Here is a 20,349-nt window from a genome sequence, read left to right as displayed (position 1 = left end):
AAAAGTGTGCTTGAGTTAGACCATCAAGTTGAGATCAGAGAATCCACACACTCCTGAATTCTTGCCTATACTGAGGGGATGGTCTGCAACCATCACCCTGCCTTCCCCCCCCCCTTGCTCAAAGGAAGAATTTGTTTCCTACACATATGATTGATATCAGCTGGTACGCAGTTGGAAGAACCTGCATTCCAATCTTCTGCCTTCCTGGATAATGTTTCCATAAGTTCATTGAGTTCATGGCTCTTTGGCAGCTGGCTGGGCTATTTATAGAGAGGAGGGCTGAAGGGAGGAAATGGCTAGTGCATAAGACAAGGCAAAGGAGTGCATGTCCTACAATGCAAAGCTAGGATCACACCTGTGTTCCAGAATATTGGCAGCAACTGAGGCATTTGCATTGAGGAAGGGCTATAGCTTAGTTGCAGAGCATCTGCTTTAGCTGCAGAAATTCTTAGCTAGGTTTAGTCTTTAAAGAGCCACTGCCAGTCAGAGCAAATAAGGTTTAACTAGATCGACCAGTAGTCTGACTCAGTATAAGGTGGCTTTGTATGTTCAGAATTAGAAAAATACAGAGCAAGGGAGAAGGTTGGTGAGAAACCTTCTTAAAATATGTGATGACAAAGAACAAACCCAAACTGTTGTTTTTCTGTTTTTGTTTAAACGTATATATACATTATGCCTTCTTTTCCTGAGGTTATGCCTTCTGCTGAACTAAATGGCACGGTAAAATATTAACAGTGAGCTTCCAAACACCTGGCTGCTTTTTAACCATGCAGGTGTTCAGCATTAAAAAAAAGGGATGGCATGGCCAATATATGGTTTAGGTGACTGCAGTTCTCTTGCAAGCACAGGAAGCTGCCTTATATCCTTGGTCCATCTAGTTCAGTATTGTCTACACTGACTGTCAGTAGCTTTCCAAGTTTCAGACAGGAATCTCCCAGCCCAACCAGAAGGTGAACTTGGGACTTTCTGCCTGGAAAGCAGCCGATGCTCTGCCACTGAGGTATGGCCCTCCTCACTGCTCTGCTACTACACATCCATTCCAGCACAGCCCAATCTGATATATATTTCCTTGGGAGTAAATCTCAGTGAATCCAGTAGGACTTGCTTCCTAGTGAGCGTCCGTAGATTTGCATCCTGACTGAGATGATGCTGGAGAAGCAATTGGAATACTTCTCATGTTGACCAGTTGCTAATGTCCTCTTCCTGGGTAAAATGCTTTGAGTCGAGGGTTGCTTGCAACTCCAGACACTTGTAGATGATACTGATCTACATCAGGGGTGGCCAACCTCTGAGGCTTTCCCAGCCATTGTTGGACTACAACTCCCATCATCGCTAGCTGCAAAGGCTATGATGGCTAGGGATGATGATGGGCGTTGTAATCCCACCACGCTTGGAGAGCCGCCCCTCGGGTAGGTTGGGAACTCCTGGTCCAGATCGGCAGTCGCCAACCTGAAGGTCTCCAGCCGCCTGCTGGCCAGGAAGACTACAACTCCCATCATTCCCAGCCACAATAACGCGTGCAGGAGTCTGGGATGATGGGAGTTGCAATCCAACACCATTCGGGCGGGAGTCGGACCCAAAGCTGAGGGAACCTCTGCTTAGGGGGACTGCAGGGCAGCTTCAGCCCCGCCTCCTGGAAAGACCCGGCTGCCTCTAGGATCCGGAGGGTGTCCTCTCGGGCAGTGTGCGGGAAGGCTCTGCCCCTCTGGAGCCCAGCAGGACACGTGCGGCGGCGGCTGCGCTCGCAGGGCAAACTTTGTAGGCTGCAGCCACAGACAACGCGGGGCGGCGCCGGCTGCTTTGCCGGTGCAGACGTGGCTGCTGCCGGCCGGTGCCCACAACCTGCCGCTCGGCGTCTTCTCGGCTGCTGCCAGCCTCCGTTGGGGAAGATGTCGGCCGTGGACGAGCGCAGCGCGCTGCTGCGCCCCTTCAAGCTGATCGCGCTGCTCTGCGCCTTCATCGCGTTCGCTTTGGACGTGGCCGCCTTGCTGAGCCCCGCCTGGATCACGTCGGAGCGCTACTCGCTCCACCTCTGGGAGACCTGCAGCCCAGCGCCGGATGCCTGGCAGTGCCCCGCGGCGCTCCAGACTGGTGAGGACGGGACGGGTGGTCGGGATCGGGGCGCCGCCCCGCCCATGGGTGCATCGGCGGTCCTCAAGCTGGGCTCTCCAGCTAGCCTTGGACTACCGTTCCCAGCATCCCCAGCACTCGGCCACTGTGTCTGGGGAGGAACTATTGAACTTGTAGTCCAACAACATCTGGGGACCCACGCTTGAGGAGCCCTGGGTCCTGGATGTCTCGGTCATGAGCTAGGGCGGTAGGTCCTCAACCTTGGGTCCCAGTCCAGATGTTGTGGAACTGCAACCCCGATCACCTCCAGCCACAAATGTCTAATGCTAGGGGTGTGGTCGTCCAACAGCAGCTGGGAACCTGAAGTTGAGAAGCTCTGAGCTAGGGAACCCTTTGCTACTCTGGGCAGTTTATAGGAAGAGAGATGATGGGTGTTCATCTGTGCTGTGATAAGGTTGTCCCCCGCCCCAACAGCTGGAAAAGCCTCAGCTAATGGATTTCTGCCTGTTAACAATGCAGCTGTTGACAATGTTATGCAACTGTTACATTCACAGGTAAGGGGCTTTCAGCTAAATGTTTGTCTCCATGGCCAGGGGCATGCTGTCTGAATGCCAGTTGTAAGTGGGCAAGGAAGAACATTCAGGCTTTGCTTCTAAAGCCCCTAGAAGCATCAAGCTGCTTTTATGGCAAACTAGAGGGACATGGGTCTGATCCAGCAGGGCTGTTATAATAAAGCTGAGGGCTCTCAAACTGGGGTCCCCAGATCTTGTTGGACTACAACTCCCATCATCCCCAGCGACCATGGCCAGCAAAAGTTGGCATTCTTTGCACTACCACAAGCTCTGTTTTATTGGCAGGAGAGCAGGACATAATAGCCCTGGGGAGGCAGCTGCAGGCCCAGAACAACCACAACAAAAACCCCTTTCCTTTTGCTTTTTGTCAGCAGCAACTCAAGCGTGCCAATCTGAAGGGAGCTGGAAGTCTGTGTCCATTTGTCTTGTGCAGGGAGGACTGTTTAGTCTTTGGAGGAGGGGAGCAACAGATGCGTAGCATTTGCTGCCCGGGCCCCATTCTCAGAGCTCGGGTCTGGGTTTGTGATTTATGGCCGGCTCTGCAGACAACCACCTGCTTCCAAAAATCTTCCACCGACTCCAGACGGAAGCGTGGGAGATTTAGTGGAATTGGCTTCGGAACATAGAAAGTTGCTTTTTACTGAATCAGACCATTGGTCCATCTCGCTCAGTATTGTCTACACTGACTGGTAGCAGCTCTCCAAGGTTCCAAGCAGGAGTCTCTCCCAGCCCTACCTGGAGATGCCGCCAGGGATTGAACCTGGGACCTTCTGCCTGCAAAGCAGAGTCTCTTCCTACAGCCCCATCCCCAAAAGCCATTTGAGCCACGCCCATAGGAAGCTGCCTTGTACCACTGAGCCATCCCTTCCAGTACACCCCTCTTGACAGCTCCTTTCTTAGGAGGTCAGCGCTCTGAGCTACAGCCAAGCTGTATTACGAAGGACTCCTTCACACATGCATTTACATCAGCGTTGTCTTATGGATAGCTTGCGGCAGTATGTTTGAGGTGTATGTATTTATTTTATTTATTGGTTGCATTTATATACTACCCTATATAAAATCTCAGGTTGGTTAACCATTTAAACAATCAGCAACTAAAATCTAAAAATAATACAAAACAGATTAAAATGGCCATAAATAAAACTTTAAAACATATCTGTAAGTCTTTCTGCCTCGAGCTGAGGCTGAAAGGGCGTTTGGGCCACTCTCAAGTATTTGGTCAGTGGTGACTCTTACACATGTGCTAGTTGATGCTGATGCTGCAGTTATCAAGTGATGAATGCAGTTATCAAGGTGATGTTGATGCTGCAGTTATCAAGTGATGAATGTGCTTGTTTGAACTGGTCCAGATTTCTCTCTGTGTGTGAGGGAAATAATATACTGATGGTTTTACAGTGTTTGTGCTGTTATCCTGTAGCAGATGTGCGCAGTGATGTAGTTGCCAATTCAGAAGTGCAGAAGGCGCTCTTCATGACAGCCGCCATGGCCATGCTCACCACCCCAACAGCCAGAGAAGAAGTACCGGTGCTCCGTCCCTGCACATCCCACCTCCAGCACACCCCTGGGTGTGTGTCTCCCTCTGTGTACACACACGTGGCACATGTGTGGATTACATTATGTCAATAGATCATCATGATCTAGTGCAGGGGTGGCAGACCTGAGGCTTAGTCACTCATTTATTGTGATGGGGGATGATGAGTGTTGTAGTCCAACAGTTGCATCTGGGGATGCAGTGAAACAACAGCTGGCTCCTCGGAAAGTCTGAAAGATCTTTTGCCCTGTCTGCATCCTCATTTGGATGGAGACCACATGGCCGATGGGTGCTTGAGGTGAGCTTGATGCTTCTCCCTTGTTTTGATTTATTTCATAGAAGCATAGAATCTTCAAGGTTGAAGGTTCTTTCAGTCTCCAAGGTTGAAAGGGACCTTAGAGGCCTTCTAGTCCAACCCCTTGCTCAGGGATGGAATCTGCTGCAGCATCCTTGGCAGATGGGTGTCTAGCCTGTTTGAAAACCGACACAAATATATGTTTTATGGAGCAGAGCTGGTCTTGTGGAAGCAAACATGAATTGTCCCCTTTGCTAAGCAAGGTATACCTTGGTTTGAATTGGGATGGGTGACTACATGTCAGTCAGGGAGATGGGGCCTTAAGTCAGTGGAAGAGCATCTGCAGGCTTGCATGCATGCAGAAGGCCCCAGGGTCAATCCCTGGCAGCATCTCCAGGTAGGGCTGGGAAAGGACTCCTGCCTGAAACCTTAGAAAGCCTCTGCCAGTCGGTGCAGATAATTCTGAGCTAGATGGACCAATGGTCTGACTTGGTATAAGGCAGCTTCCAGAAACATGCTGGTTGGACATCCTGCCTTGTCTAACCCTAGTTTGCTAACAAATTGTAAATCCTCAATAACATGGACTTGTGGTTTGTTCTTTAAAGTGAACGTGGAAGCATCCATGATCCCCTTGCAGATGATGGGGGCGGAGGAAGGTCCATGCCTGCAGCTCCCTAGAGCTCCCTCACACAGCATGCTGAACACTTATACCCCGCCTCTCAGTTCGAAAAACCTCCCCAAGGTGGCTCTGAGGTGAAGTTCTGGATGCTGCCTTGCCACATCATCCTTGGTTGTGTGTGTCATGTCTCGCTCCGAAATGGAGTCTTGCAAGCGATGAGCTCGACCAGTGGCCCCCTGCCCTGGCTTGATGTGTGGGCCACTGCACAATGTCATAGGCAAGGGGGTGTGGCCACCGGGCAAGTTGGTTGCGCTGCCCTGTTTCACGTTGGACTCGGTGCTTTGCTCCTGTGCTGTTGGGGTCGGAGCAAGTGCGCTCTTTCTCTGCCTGGCTTCGAGCGGAGAGAGAATGCATTTGCCTCAGCCCCAATGGCACAGAAGTGAAGCGCCGTCCAACACGCAAGAGGGCAGCCCTGAGCACACCAGTCTACGGCGAGCCTGGGGGCCCGAAGGTGTGTGTAGGGGAGCTTCTGTCAGCCCCTGGGAGTGCCCGGTGCTGTGGCAGCTGCAGGAAACCACGTGGCTACTTGTGAGCTTTGAAAGTGGCAGTGGGGCCGGGAGAAAGGAAGTCTTCTCTCCTTGTGCTTCTTGTAAGTGTTGCGAGAAGAGAAGAGGAGAGAAGAGAAGAGAAGCTTGCCCTGATGGCACCCCAGTAACCTGCTGCCTGAGGTGACTGCCTCACCTTGCCTCACGAAAGGGGTAATAGCAGCATGTGGGCACACTGTAAACTTGGAGCACACGGTAAACTTGTACTTGGAGTCAAATATCACAGCAGGAACAGAAGATAATGCCAATGTCTCAGCCAGCTTGGACTTGATGCCTCCAGTAGTAACAACTGAGTCCACCCTTCCCCGAACTGAAAAGTACACCTCTTCCTTTTGGCATCCAAAGCGTGACTCTGTCTCCTTTTGGGATGAAGGACGCCTTGTTCTTTCAGTGGCTGGCAAAATGGTGAGAAGTGCTCTGTTTATTCAGGAGCTCTCTGCTGTGACCTTATTTTATGGATCTTGGATCAATTTGGGTCTCCCCTGGCAGAACAGACTAGCAGCTGGGTGGCTGAACCGGCGACTCCGTTCTGCCCTGGGCCAACAGTTCCTGGGAACTTTCCAACAAGATCGGAATGTGCATAATACACGTGATTCAAACAAGAGTCCATTGGGGGAAAGGAGGGGGAGAAGGAATGCAGAGAGGTCTTGTAAACAAAGGACAAGCTTGCCAGAGATCTGGAACTGGGGAGAGGAGCAAAGCTGTTTCATTCCTTGGAAAGCACCCCCTGATGTGCAGGTTTCATTTGGGGGAAACCTGGACTTCATTGTTAGAAAAGTCACTCCTGCAAAAAGCGGGCTCGAGTCAGTGTTGTTTTAAAAAGCAGGGGAGAAATTATAAATATGTAATACATTGGACCAGACTAGAACATGCCATGGCATGAGCAGAAAACCAGCTTGCTCGCCTCAAAAGTAATGCCCCTCTCCCCTTGTCTTGCAGATGTCCGTAAATCCTTGCCTTGCTGTGCCATCTGAGTCAGACACAATTAATTGCTGATTGATAGGAGCTGGGGAAAGTCCTTTGTTATCACAATAGGCAATGAGTGAAAAGGCCAGTGATTCCAGATGCTTCACTTTGTTTGTGGCTCCCAAAAGCCAGAGCTAGTCTAGAATAATTCTGATACTCTCTGTGTGTCTGCACAGAAATCTGTTATTGGCTCTCCTCTGATTTCTGCTTGTGTGGATGAGTGGGCAGACTTATTTTCTGATGAACTTTGGAACATAAGCAGTGGTGTAGTGCTGTAGAGATGCAGTCCCAGTACTTTTTTCCTCTAGGGTTCCAGCAGGGACACAAAGTCCTTCTGCTTTCTAAATGGAAATAATCTTCTACTCTTGCTGTTGCAATAGAATTGTTGCATAATTGAATATTGGACTGCAATTGACTTTATTACCCTTCTTCCTGTCTTCTGTTCCGAGGAGTAGCATCCTGCACACTTCGTGGCTGACAGTCTAGGCTGCTCTTCTGGGTGAAGAACCACATGAGGTTCAAGCTCTGTAGGATTAGGAAACTATCCTTGACTTCTTGTAACAGAATCCCGCAAATGATTGCATTTAACTGGTGTGTGGCTGTCAGGATGGGCGTGGCAGTAGAGGCTGTCATGGAGAGTGGCTGCCCTTCTGAATATGTGGCTATAGCACTGAACAGAAGAGAAGCCCGGCTGGGTCAGGTCCAGGCCCATCCAGTCCAGCTTTCTGCCTCGTTCAGTGGCCAGCCAGGTGCATCTAGGAAGCCCGCAAGTGGGGAAGAGAGGGCAGCAGCCCCCTCCGGTTGGTGTTTCCTAGCCCCTGGTGTTCAGGGGCATGCCCCTCCTCTTCCTGATGGAAGCCACTGATAGCCCTTTCCTCCATGAGGTTGTCCAATCCCCCTTTAAAACTGTCTAGATTGGTGCCACTACCACTTCAGACAGCAACACATTCCGTAGTTTAGCTACACATTGTAAATAAGTACTTCCTTTTTTCTGTCTCGAATCTCCTAGCATTTAGCTTCAATGGGTGACCCTGGGTTCTAATATGAGTGAGTTTAAAAAACAACAACTTCTTTGTATCCACTTGATCCACTTGTACCATCCAGACATGATACACCTGTATTATGTCTCCCCTTACCTGCCTTCTTTCTAACTAAAAAGGCCTAAATGTTGTTGTCTTTTCTCATAGGAGAGTCATGCCAACCTCAAATCATTTTGGTTGCCGACTATAGCCTCTGAAAGTTTTGGCTACTGTGTTAAGTATTTAAGATGCAGCAGAACACTGCGGCCTCTACTCTGAAAGTTGAAGTAAGAAGTGTTCTAGGTTGCCGGCATCTCCCAAGAAAGCAAATAAGCTGCCCAGGGGTTTTCTTTTCACTTGGCCATATGCTGCCTTTTGGGATACCCCTTGGGGTGTTTTTCACACTCCTCTCCAGGGGAACAAAGGATCACAGTGGGCTCTTGCAAGTTGATGGCACTGCCAGCACCTGAAACAAGAGTCCATGGAAAGCAGCACTGAGCAGAGGGCAGCATGCAGGAAACTTTGAAGTGGGGACCCAGTTTGGGGGTAGGAAAATGCAGGAAAACTAGAAGCATGTTAGGAAATATTTCTATTTGGATTTTACTCAGCTTTATCTGATTTCCATCTAAGCCTTAATTGGTATTAGCTGTGTTCAGTGGTGAAGAAGGGTCTCCCAGTAAGGAATATTGAACACCAGGTCCACAGCTGTTGGTTGGATACTGCACATTCAAATGTGGTTTTGTCCACAAACATTTGATCTAAAATGGTGTGTTCTCTCCCTCCCTCTGGGTTCTGCAAGAAATCACCTTGGCAGCTTCTGCCTTGTTCATTAGCTTGCTTCAGACAGGATGTCTTGGTAGAACTCTAGAAAATGTCCATAGCTAGGAACCACTCCATTTGCATGCCCATGCAGGACAAAACTAGGTGCTGCACAGCTTGTTGGCCAGTATAAACAGAAGTTTTCTGCACAAATCTAGCGATTATTTATTCAGTTCCCAGATGTAAATTGCCGCAGTACTGATACTTCTTTGGAATCTGAAACATCACATATCTGGAAACCAGGTTATTGGTTTCCCTTACAGCAGAGGTTCTGAAACTTGGGTCCCCCAGATGATGTTGGACTAGAAGTTCCACTATCCCCTGCAACAAGGGGCTGTTGCATGGGATGATGGGACTTGTAATGCAGCAGCATCTGGGGGTTCAGGTTTTAGAACCTATGCCTTACAGTGAACTGTATTATTGCAAAATGGCAGCAGCTCCAGAGACATGGAAGCGTAGAAATGTTGCTTTCCCTTAATAATGGACATTGAAATAATGGAAAATAAGGAATGAGGCTCTCCCCAGGAACCTTCTTTACTGACAACATCTTGAAGTTCTTCCTTTTACTTTTTCAGACTGGCAAGTAGCTACGTTGGTGTTGATCCTGACTGCAGCCACCATTACTCTATTGTCGTTTCTTATGTCGCTGATTTCCTTCTGCCTAGGAACCTACAAGCGCTATTACCGGATTGTTGCCATCCTCCTCTTTGCGGCAGGTATGCATCCTCTTTTTCACGCCCCCCCTCCTCCCCCACAGTGTGAAATGTGGCTTCTCCGTATACAAAAGTCTCTGGTGATTTTTGAAATTTTTCTGCAATGTCATTGACATTGGGAGAAGGTGGGATGAATGTGGAAGATTGTTTATTTCATAGGAACATAAGGAAGCTGTCAGACCCCTGGTCCCTCTAGCTCAGCATTGTCTACACTGATGAGCAGCAGCTCTTCGATGTTTCAGGCAGGTCTTTCCCAGCCCTACCTGGAGATGCTGCCAGGAATTGAATTAGGGGCCTTCTGCATGCAAATCAGGTGCTCGCCCATTGAGAGAGAGCCCCATTGGGGAGAGTCCCATCCCCAAAAGCCCTTTGAGTAGTGTACTTAGAAAGCTGCCTTATGCCAAGTCAGACCATTGGTCCATCTGTCACCAGCCTACCATCGGGTTAAGGTTGGTTTCGTGGCCACAACCCACCTCTTCAGAGCTGCAGGACCTATTAGGATGGTCCACCCAAGAATGCTATTGAATCCTATAGGTTTCCTCCAAGAGGCCTTGGAGGGTTTTAGAGTTGGTTCTGCTGATGATTCTGTTGATGCCTTGGTGGAGACCTGGAATAGGGAGCTTACCAGAGCAGCTATCGCCTCTAAGCACCTTCTCCATTCTGCTTCAAAACTGGCTCTATGGTATACTGAAGAGCTACGGGAGCTGAAGCGGCAAGGGAGAAGACTAGAGCCTAAGTGGAGGAAGACGCGACTGGAATCTGATAAGATATGGCACAAAGCCCATATGAAGGCTTATTCTGTGGCAATACGTGCAGCAAAGAAGTGACTCTATCCTGCACGTATTGCGTCCACAAGTTCGCGTCCAACAGAGTTGTGAGGGGATTGACTCAGGTTTCCTCTCTCTGAACTTAGACCTGGATTTCTCATTTTCCCACTGTGATGCTTTAAACAACTTTTTTGCTGATAAAATATCATACGAGCCAACTTGGACTCCCAATGATATGGCGGGATCAATTGTAGAGGTGTCCAGTAACCCCTCTAGCTCAATTTGAATAGATTGGTTTCAATTTGTGACTCCTGAGGATGTGGACAAGCTCCTTGGAGCTGCTCCACCTACCTTTTGACCTTTGGACCCATGCCCAACATGGCTTATAACATCTAGCAGGGAGGCTGTTAGAGATGGCTGAGTTGCCATCATGGATGCCTCCATGTTTGAAGGAAGCAATTGTGAGACCTTTTCTTAAGAAGCCTGCCTTAGAACCCTCAGTGATGGATAATTATAGGCCAGTCTCCAGACGCCCCTGGATGGGCAAGATAACTGAGAGGGTGATGGCTGATCAACTCCAGGCAGTTTTGGAAGATCCTGATTATCTAGATCCATTTCAAACTGGTTTTAGAGCAGGCTATGGGGTGGAGACAGCCTTGGTTGGCCTGATGGATGATCTCTACCAGGGAATGGACAGTGTTGGTTCTTTTGGACCTTTCTGCGGCTTTCAGTATTATAGACCAGGGATGCTCAGCTTCAGCCCTCCTGCAGATGTTGGCCTACAATTCCCATAATCCCTGGCTATTGGCCACTGTGGCTGGGGTTATGGGAGATGATGATGATGATTAATTCGATTTCTATACCGCTCTTCCAAAAAATGGCTCAGGGTGGTTTACACAGAGAAATAATAAGAGGGACCCCTATCCCCAAAGGGCTCACATTCTAAAAAGAAACGTAAGATAGACACCAGCAACCGTCACTGGAGGTACTGTGCTGGGGGTGGATAGGGCCAGTTACTCTCCCCCTGCTAAATAAAGAGAATCACCACGTTAAAAGGTGCCTCTTTGCCCAGTTAGCAGGAGATGTCATTCAAAAACAGCTGGGGGGGAGGGGCTAAGTTGAGCAGGCCTGCTATAAACTATGGTATTCTTCTGGATAGTCTGGGGGGATTTGGGAATAGGTGACACTGCTTTGCAGTGGTTCCGTTTCAATCTCTCTGGTAGATTCCAGATGGTGTCACTTGAGATAGCTGCTCTGTGAAATATGAGCTATTGTATGGTGTCCCTCAGGGGTCCATCCTATCTCCAATGCTATTCATTCATTCATTCATTCATTCATTCATTCATTCATTCAATTTCTATACCACCTTTCCAAAAATGGCTCAGGGCAGTTTATACAGAGAAATAATAAACAAGATGGATCCCTGTCCCCAAAGGGCTCACAGTCTAAAAAGAAACATAAGATAGTTAGTTAGTTAGTTGTTTATTTACGATCTTAGATCAAACATCAATAGACACAGAATATACACAGTAAAGAGAGAAAAGAAAAACGGAAACAAAATCTAAAATGTTATCAAGTACATAAAATCAGGAACCTTTGACAGTAACCGCTTGCTGTGCTCTAGCTTCTCTTAGTTTGGTCAAAACATAAGATAGACACCAGCAACAGTCACTGGAGGTACTGTGCGGTGGGTGGATAGAGCCAGTTTCTCTCCCCCTGCTAAATAAAGGAGAATCACCATGTTAAAAGGTGCCTCTTTGCCAAGTTAGCAGGGGTTTTTAACATCTACATGAAACTGCTGGGTGAGATCATCAGGAGATGACATAGCCCCCCTGCCTACAGGCAGTAATGGACTGGATGAGGGATAATAAATTGAAGCTGAATCCAAGCAAGACGGAGGTACTCATTTTAAGGGGTCATACTTCAAGGGATGTGACAGATCTTCCTGTTCTGCATAGGTTTGCACTTCCCCCAAAGGAACAGGTATGTAGCTTGGGAGTGCTTCCAGACCCAGGCCCCACGCTGGTTTCTCAGGTTGAGGTTGAGGCTATGGCCAGGAACACTTTCTGTCAACTTTGGTTGATATGACAGCTGTGTCCATTCCTTGAAGATAGTAATCTTGGAACTGTGGTGCACCCTTTGGTAACCTCTAGGCTTGACTACTGCAATGCGCTCTACGTGGGGCTACCTTTGTATGTAATTCAGAAACTTCAGTTGGTTCAAAATGCAGCGGCTAGATTGGTTTCCGGGGTGTCTCTGAGATATCATATTCTGCCTGTTTTAAAGCAATTGCATTGGCTACCAATAGGTTTCTGGGCAAAATACAAAGTGCTCATGATTACCGTTAAAGCCCTTAATGGCTTAGGACCGGGTTGCCTGGGAGGGTGCTTTCTTCTTCTGCATGATCCGCACCACACATTGAGATAATCAAGAGAGGTCCATCTCTGTATGCTGCTGGGTTGTCTGGTGGTGACTCAGGAGGGGGCCTTCTCTGTAGTCGCTCCTAGGCTGTGGAATATGCTCCCTATAGACATTCGTGATTTAACATCTTTGCCAGCCTTCAAAAAAGCCCTTAAGATGCATTTTTTCAGCCAGGCTTTTAGTAAACTTTGAATGTTTTAAATGATTAAATTGCTGTTTTTAACAGCTTGTTTTGTTTTTCTTGTTTTTATTTTTGTGAACTGCCTAGAGTCTTTGGAGTCAGACAGTATATTGAATAAATAAATAAAATCTTGGTACTGTCTGAGCTTTCCCAAAGTTTCAGGTAGGTCTTTCTCAGCCCTGCTGGAACCTTCTGCATGCAAAGCAGGCTCTACCATTGATCTATGGCCCCATCCCCAAAGGTGGCATACATGAGTCTCCCTTCCAGACCTGACCACACCTGCTTAGCTTCAGAGAACAGGTCCCTGCCCAAAGAGGCTTTCAGTCTAGACCAGATGGCACTCCAGTGTGGCAAATTAGACCTCATGTTGGGTGTGTGACAAGCTTCTCTTCTTGATTCTGGTGGCTTAACAGACCTCTTCCTTGTCCCAGTGGTTCTGCAGGTTTGCGCCTTGATTCTCTATCCCATCAAATTCATTGACAGTAACATGCTGAAGAGCTACCACGAGTTCAACTGGGGATACGGCTTGGGATGGGGCTCCGCCATCTTCATGCTGGGGGCGTCCATCCTTTACTGCCTGCGTACAGATGTGCATGAAGATGCCTACTACTGAGGGAGGCAAGGGGGCATTGGACTGGATTGCTGGACTGATGGGACCACATTAGTAGAGAGAGAGATATTGTGTGGACCACTGGATTCACCAGGGATTATTGGTGTATTTGGTCCTACCAGATATGCAAGACTCCAGCCAATCTTTTGGAAAAAGGACGATGTGAAGATCTCAAGTCTGGATTCTCTTAGTTAGAGGAACTATAGCTATGGATGAGCTATGTTTCTCACCAGAATAACAAGTTTGTGGTCCTTCTCATGTTTCTTTCTCCCTTGTTTTCTATGCAGGAAAAGATTTGTCTTGATTTTTTTAAGAGAAGAGCTCCTACACTTTAGAGAGGCTTGGTTTGCCTTTATGTTGAGGTGTCAAGACCGTAACACAACGAAGGCTTGCAAGGGTTGAGATGAAATGTGTATATATAAATATATTGATGGTAAATCCACTTGATCTTTGGTAAATCAGCCTTTTTAGATTAAAGCACACAGAGGATGGTGGGCATCCCCATTTCTGTCACTGCTTTCCACAGGGGGTGTGTGAATGCCGAGAAGAATAAACCAACCAATTGAAACAAAATCATTGTGTCACATGTTTGTATATGAAGGTTTTGAACCGTTCGGTAATAGACACACTTACTGGAAAAATCAGGGTTAGGGTGACTGCAGGTTTATTTATTTCAGTGAGAAATTGTCAGTGCACAGAGACTGTGCACTGCAGCTTTGTCAGCAGATCTGTGACACTAAATGGATTGAAATCCATGAGATTCATACATTGCAGTCCTATGCGTGTTTACTCAGAAGTAAGCCCCACTGTGTAAATTGAAGCCTACACTTAGGTAAGTATGTAAAGGATTGCAGCCAGGGTGTGTTGATAGCAAAGCAAATGGCTGGTTTTTAGGAATGCAAACTCTCTGCAGGCCTAATTATTACTATTTTAAACAAAGCAACCAGTTACGGTAAATATTCTGAAAGCTGTTTTTAATAGAGCATGTTACCTGTTTTTGTGGGCACAGAAGAACATGTAAAAATGCATTTCCATTAAAGGTGTGGTTAAAGCAGACACAACAACTGCATCACCTCGAAATGTGTATATAGTTCACATTATATCCCTCCAGCTGTTGTTGGAGTACAAATCCCTCTAGCTGCTGTTGGAGTTCAATCTGACTATTGGCCACAGTAGCCAATAGTCAGGGATTTGTAGTTCAACATTGCAGGCTGGCTGGCCAGAGTTGTGCAGCCCTGGGTTAAAGCAAAGGAATCTTGCTCTTTCTGTGCCCTGTAAAACAGTGGGAAAGAAAGGGAAGAGCCAAGTTAATGATGAACCAACCAGCTGCCCTTCTCCAGAAAAGTGCATCCCTTCAGCTATTAAATACTTCACTGTCGTGAAACCAGAGGAGCATTCAGAGGAGCTATTGTGTGTATGGAGCAGTTTTTCCAGTTGATGGCAGTGCTATGAAGCTTCTAACTTACCTACTGTCTACCTACTAAAATTGACACAAATCTGACATTAAAAAACGACAGCTTTCAGAAACTCAGTGGTGAACTGGGTCAGGATAATCTGCTGCTGATTTGAGAGTTGCCATTATTTTATTTATTTTTTGATTTGATTTGATTTATATGCCGCCCTTCCAAAAATGGCTCATTATTAAGCAAGGTTTTATATAGAATGGTCTCAGACTGTATCTTTTGTGTTTCACACATTTTAAAAACTATATCTGTGCTATAATCATGCACACACCCCTACCTCTGTCAAGCTAGGGTAATACTTCATACATCTGGAAGTGGCCTGTAGTTTATGAAAAGAATTTGGTGGTCTTTAAGAAGACTCTTTATCTTTGCTGCAGCAGACATGGCTATCCCTCTGAGGTGCCCCTACCTGAAAAAAATAGATCTGTGCTACTCCAGAAGTTGCTGCCATACTAACATGGTAGATTCCACAAAATCTATAATCCTTAAACTGCTGATTCCTACCCTTGACTTTTGAAATTGGCTCTGTAATCACGATTATAGAACATACCAAGAAAGTAAGTACAAAGTGGAGGAAGAAACTGAGACGATGGTGCCATCGTGTGGTTAGTGTTGGGCTCTGCTCTGCTTACCACAGAGCCCTAGAGAGTTTAATGATGTTTGTAGAAATTGGGAAGAACAGTGGAATGGAGAGTGGTGAAGTCCTGAATGTTTTAAAGAAGCCTTGTAGCCCTAACAAGGCCTCTTTAAGACTTGGAGAGGTGTGGGAGCAGAATGTTCATCTGAGGAGCTCCCACTGGCTGACATACTGCACAAGATTATGCATGCAATAAAACATGGTTAGCACAAAATTGCACAAATGAAGTTGCACAACAGTGCAGTCATTATATATATCTTCCCCACCACCACATTTAATGATAGCAAAAGACAGAGGCATCCTGTTGAAATGTGTTTACTGTATATGCATTGACTGGCTTATTCATACTTCTCAGTGTTTGGGTTGGGATGTTCATTTAAATTAGTGACCTCTCAAGAAATATTCATAACCACAAAAAATATATGGGGAATGGAACTAATTGTTCTGGACTTGCCAACCCTGGAGATTATTTCAGGGGGCATGGGTGGGATCTCATTAGTCAAGAGATGATGGGTGCTTAGAAAATAACTTCAGCATCTAATTAGATGGCAATTGAGGTAATGTTAAACTAGAATTTTTAAGTGAATTAATGAATGGCTGCTGACAGCATAAAATATTAACCTGCTTCATGGAATTATAGAGCTAGTTGCATAAAGCATGATTTAAGGCTCTAAGGCAGGGTTTCTTAACCTCAGGCCCCCAGAGGTTGTTGGACTACAACTCCCAGAATCCCCAGACATGGCCTTTATGGCTGGGGATTCTGGGAGTTGTAGTCCAACATCTGGGGGCCCAAGGTTAAGAAACCCTGCTCTAAGGAAATATGAAGTGACTGCACTGGAGTAACATCACTGCAAAATCAACATGACGTCTCATTTGGAAAGCCTGCTGTGGGGCAGCTACTGATACTTTCCATCCTTTCTGTGCTTCTGAAGCAATTTTTGCAGTTCAGCTGTTAATCTGATTTCACATCAGTGGAGAGTCTGCTTTATACAATTTTTCTTCCACCTGGAATGTTGTGCTGATAAGATTGCTTCTGAGGTAGATTATCCATCTGTGCACTGGTATGGTTTAACTAGGCTTCTGGTATTCCTTCCATTGTGTAGCGATACAGTTAATAAAAACCCACACATTGTGATTATCCCAAGAAAATGCTGTTTGTACTTTGGTTATCTGACTGAAATAGTGGGATGCAAATATTTCTAAAATTCTTTCTCTGTCTACAACAGCTATGACTGTATCTGTTTCTTTCTTCTCTGCCCATGGGCAATGGAAAGACATGTGGTCCTAGATAGCTGGCCTTGTGGTAGCAAGCATTAATCGTCCCCTCTGTTAAGCAGGATCTTTCCTGGTTGCATTTTAATGGAGACTACATGTGAGCACTGTAAGATATTCCCCTTTGGAGATGGGGCTGCTCTGGGAAGAGCAACTGAATGCAGAAGATTCCAAGTTTCCTCCAAGGCAGCATCTCAAGATAGGGCTGAGAGAGATTCCTGCCTGCAACCTTGGAGAAGCTGCTGACAGTCTGTGTAGACAATACTGAGCGAGATGAACCAAGGGTCTGACTCGGTAGAAGGCAAGCTTCCTAAGAACAGAGTAAGGAGTCTGCAGCTAAGCATCTCATGGCCATTGTTCAGGAGCAATAGCGGGTTCCTTCCTTTCTGTTCTGGGACAGTGAAAATACTTTGCAATCCTAGCTGGGAGTGGAATAAGGAGTACACAGCTAGGCAATGGACCACCAAATGGCCCGTAGTTAGAACAGTGCAATGGGAGGAAAGTATTTAAACTGCCGCAATGACCTTATGAGGACTGGGATCTTGAGGAGCAAGATTTCTCAAAGGAGGCAGAAGCAGCCTCAATATAACTGAGATTGTGTCCTGGCTCAGTGTGGTGGAGCAGAAAGTTGCTGGGCTCAATCCCTGGCAGCATCTCCAGGTAAAAGGTAAAGTTGTGCCGTCAAGTCGATGTCCTGGAGACCACAGAGCCATGTGGTTTTCTTTGGCCACTGCCAGTCAAGGGCAGACGACACTGAGCTAGATGGAGCAGTGATCTGACTCAGTAGACCCTAAAATGTTTAAAACATCAACAATTTTTAACAATTTATTTCAAGAAAATTCGTAAACAAGTAATGCATGTATCCATCTTGGTTTCACTGAACACGCTGGTTTGGGGTTTCTCTCTTTTGCTGACAGGGCAAGGAACTCGTCCCCGTGTTTCAAAAGAGCGGTGGGGACGCTTCTTTTTCCTCCTCCAGTCTTGCATGAGTGATGAGTACGTACGTATCTTACGTACTGCAAAATTATGTTCTTGTCCACGAGAAAACAGCACTCGAGAGAGAATGTTACCCACGGCAGTGAAAGTGTGCGGAATGGTTCCTATCCTCAGGCAGCAGGGGCGAAGAAGACCTCACTGAGAGGGGAACAATCGCTTTCTAGTCCATGGAAATACTGTACTACGGGAAACAAAAACCTCGCAGCTCAGAACAAGTTGTTCTAGCAAGAACTAATCTGCCTTCTTCCCTGCACTTGTAGCCAATTTGGTCCAAATCCGCCTCTTGAAGGGGTGTGTGTGGATGACATCACAAACTACGCCATTGAGTTGTCCCTACAACTGTAGCAAATGTGGTTCATATTGGCCCAGGCACTGCGAAGTTGATGCGAGGGGCGGGGAGAGAGAGGCGCGCGCAGTCGGAATGCCGGTGACCTCATAAGCCTACTGGAAAGTCAGCTTTAAAAATGCTGCAATTCCGGCCGATTCAAACTCCGGGAGGAGGAGGAGGAGGAAAGGGGCGGAGGCAGAGGCGGGCCCTCCCCGCTGGAGGGCGGGGCCGGCCCCTGCCGACTTCCTCCCGCTGTCGCCCCTCCTCCCCGTGCCACTTTCACCTGGCCATGGCGCTGTCGTGCGTGGAGCGCTGCCTGGTGCTGGTGCTGCGCTTCCTCTCGCAGGTCCTCCTGGCGCTGCTGGGCCTCGCGGCTCGCGCTTCTTCCCTCGCCGCCGCTTCCTCCTTCTCCTCCTCCCCCCGCGTCCCCTTGGCAACGCCGCCGCCCTTCGCCGCTGCCGCTTCGTGCAAGGCCCGTGGCATCCCGCCGCCGGGCCAAGAGCTGCTGCTCCTCTCCGGGGTCGAGTTGGCGCGGAGAATCCGCTGCAAGGAGGTAACGGCGGCCGGGCGGATGCGGGGAGGGAGACTGGCGTTTAGCCGGCACTGAGAGGTGGGGAAGCTGAGAGCTCTGTCTCGCGAGGGCTGTTGGGAGCTGTAGTTTTCTGGGGTAGGGTGGGAGGGGAGGTGGAGGAGTGATCCCCCCCAGTCCTGGTGGAGAGTGAGTGGCTCTTTCATTCAGAGGCGCTTGAATCCTCTTCTGAATGCCGGTGTGTTGACACCTGGGAGTTGTGAATGCCTGGATATGTATTTATGCATTTATTTGTTAATAAACCGGAACAAATATATTGGAGGAAAAGGGAAATGTATAATTTGGAGACAGCTGAAGGAATTGTGTGTCTTCCACGGAGATCTGTTTGAGGAAAGAAAGAATAGGCTTCTGGAAGCGGGGTAGAGCCATGGCTCTTGCTATTACTATGTGTATGGGTCAATACAGAGTAATGCTTTCCCCAGAACAAGGGAATAACTTCCTGCTTGCATGGATTCCTGCCAATAGCAACATACTCCTAGTTGCTTCTCGATGTGAAAGTTTCAACTTGGAATCAGAATTGGAGTGATCAAGGAATAGTAGAATGGTCCAGTGGTTCAAATGCTGAATATCTTATAAATATTAGTGGATCAATAAAAATGCCTCTGTGTCACATGTGTAAGAGACTATGGACTGACCATTCTTCTGTTTCCAAAGTCTTTTGCAGCTTCTTCCTACACTCTCATGCATACACACAGCTGATTCACTGCCTTGAAAACAACAACTGAACTCTGGTAGCCTTCCCCTCAGATAACACTCTTGATAGCTGCTGTGGATGCTTTCTAGTCTCTGTGTTGCTGCTGAGATTCTTCTGGTCTGTTTAATATAAGGCTTCTTCCTGCATGTACCCGAGTTTCCTTAGACACACCAAGTAGATCTGTTCCTCAGCCATTGGCCACGCATACATCCTTGCAATCTCTCATCTCTACTGCAACCTGTACGTAGGTCACTCTCAGCCAGCTACTGATTTTGAGTTTTGCTGTCTTCCTGGACAAGGGTTGCTACACAGCTGCAACAATTAGTGTAATCATAATTCTCAGGGCCGGCTCTGGGGGATCTGGCACCCAGATGCAATGTTCTGTTGAGTGCCTTTAGTTTTTCAAGCAGGGGCCACTTTGGCAAAACAAAAAACCAAACAAACTTCAATGCGAGAGCCATTTCCCACTGTGCTGACCTACGCGCAATACTGAATTTTTCTCAGCCCTCAAAGGGCCCTTTAAGAGAGATGGAGCCCTCTCTTCAGAGCTCTGTGGGGAAGCACTGGGAAAGGGCTACACTTCCCAGCACTCTGTGCATGCCTTCCAAGATGGTGCAGGGACTCAAGAGGGCTGGATGTGTCCCTTAAGGGAGCCCCTTGGCATTGGGCAAAGCACTGAACAGTGGGAATGAACCCCACATGGTGCTGGGGGGACTGTGCAGAGTATTCAACTTTGACCAGAGCTTCACACGGGCCCCATAAACAATTAGCCCGGGAGCTGTACTTAGGGTTGATGGAAGCTGCCATTGCCCTGGGCTGGACAATGAAGCACACTGTACTAGGCAGTTTTATACAAACTACTCCCTCTCATTCTCAACTCCCCAGCTGCAATATAGGGATAATACTATTTACTTATCTTACAGGGTGGTTATTAAGGAATATATATGAAGGGATATACTTATATATACGAAGGTGTGTGTGTATATATTTACACTTCATCATATATATGAAGTACTATGGACACTTAAAGCACTATCCAAGTGCTAAATATTAATTACTATTCAGACACTTAAGAGCAATTATTTTCCACCAATGAAAATCCAAAGTAGTTCTATCCATGCATGGATAGTTAAAATAATTGAAAGTTAATTGACAATTTTATCAATCAACATTAAAATATCT

At 47.3% G+C, this 20,349-nt stretch overlaps 2 protein-coding genes across 2 annotated transcripts in view; both read left to right on the top strand.

Annotated features, from left to right (window-relative positions):
- Positions 1-1,421: 1,421 nt before the first annotated feature.
- On the top strand, positions 1,422-13,761 carry LOC128335742 (transmembrane protein 47-like). The gene is made up of 3 exons (XM_053274454.1): positions 1,422-2,091; positions 9,072-9,212; positions 13,010-13,761. The coding sequence occupies exons 1-3, from the start codon at positions 1,890-1,892 to the stop codon at positions 13,189-13,191; spliced, it is 525 nt and encodes a 174-aa protein (XP_053130429.1). The 5' UTR covers positions 1,422-1,889; the 3' UTR covers positions 13,192-13,761.
- A 4,258-nt stretch (positions 13,762-18,019) lies between these two features.
- The window catches only part of FAAH2 (fatty acid amide hydrolase 2), a 42,605-nt gene continuing 40,275 nt past the window's right edge, over positions 18,020-20,349 (top strand). The window contains exon 1 of the mRNA XM_053274043.1: positions 18,020-18,437. Within this exon, the coding sequence (XP_053130018.1) occupies positions 18,021-18,437 (417 nt within the window). The 5' untranslated portion in view covers position 18,020. The remainder of the gene's footprint in view (positions 18,438-20,349) is intronic.

This window comes from Hemicordylus capensis, chromosome 11, assembly GCF_027244095.1.
Source record: "Hemicordylus capensis ecotype Gifberg chromosome 11, rHemCap1.1.pri, whole genome shotgun sequence".
Taxonomy (NCBI): Eukaryota; Metazoa; Chordata; class Lepidosauria; order Squamata; family Cordylidae; genus Hemicordylus; species Hemicordylus capensis.
This window is presented reverse-complemented; position numbering and strand designations above follow the sequence as displayed.

Bases quoted from the DNA above. Each gene is read 5' to 3' on its own strand.
- LOC128335742 (XM_053274454.1), top strand. From the start codon at position 1,890: ATGTCGGCCGTGGACGAGCGCAGCGCGCTGCTGCGCCCCTTCAAGCTG. The intron at 2,092-9,071 runs GTGAGGACGGGA...TTACTTTTTCAG, and splicing joins CCCCGCGGCGCTCCAGACTG to ACTGGCAAGTAGCTACGTTG. The intron at 9,213-13,009 runs GTATGCATCCTC...TCCTTGTCCCAG, and splicing joins CATCCTCCTCTTTGCGGCAG to TGGTTCTGCAGGTTTGCGCC.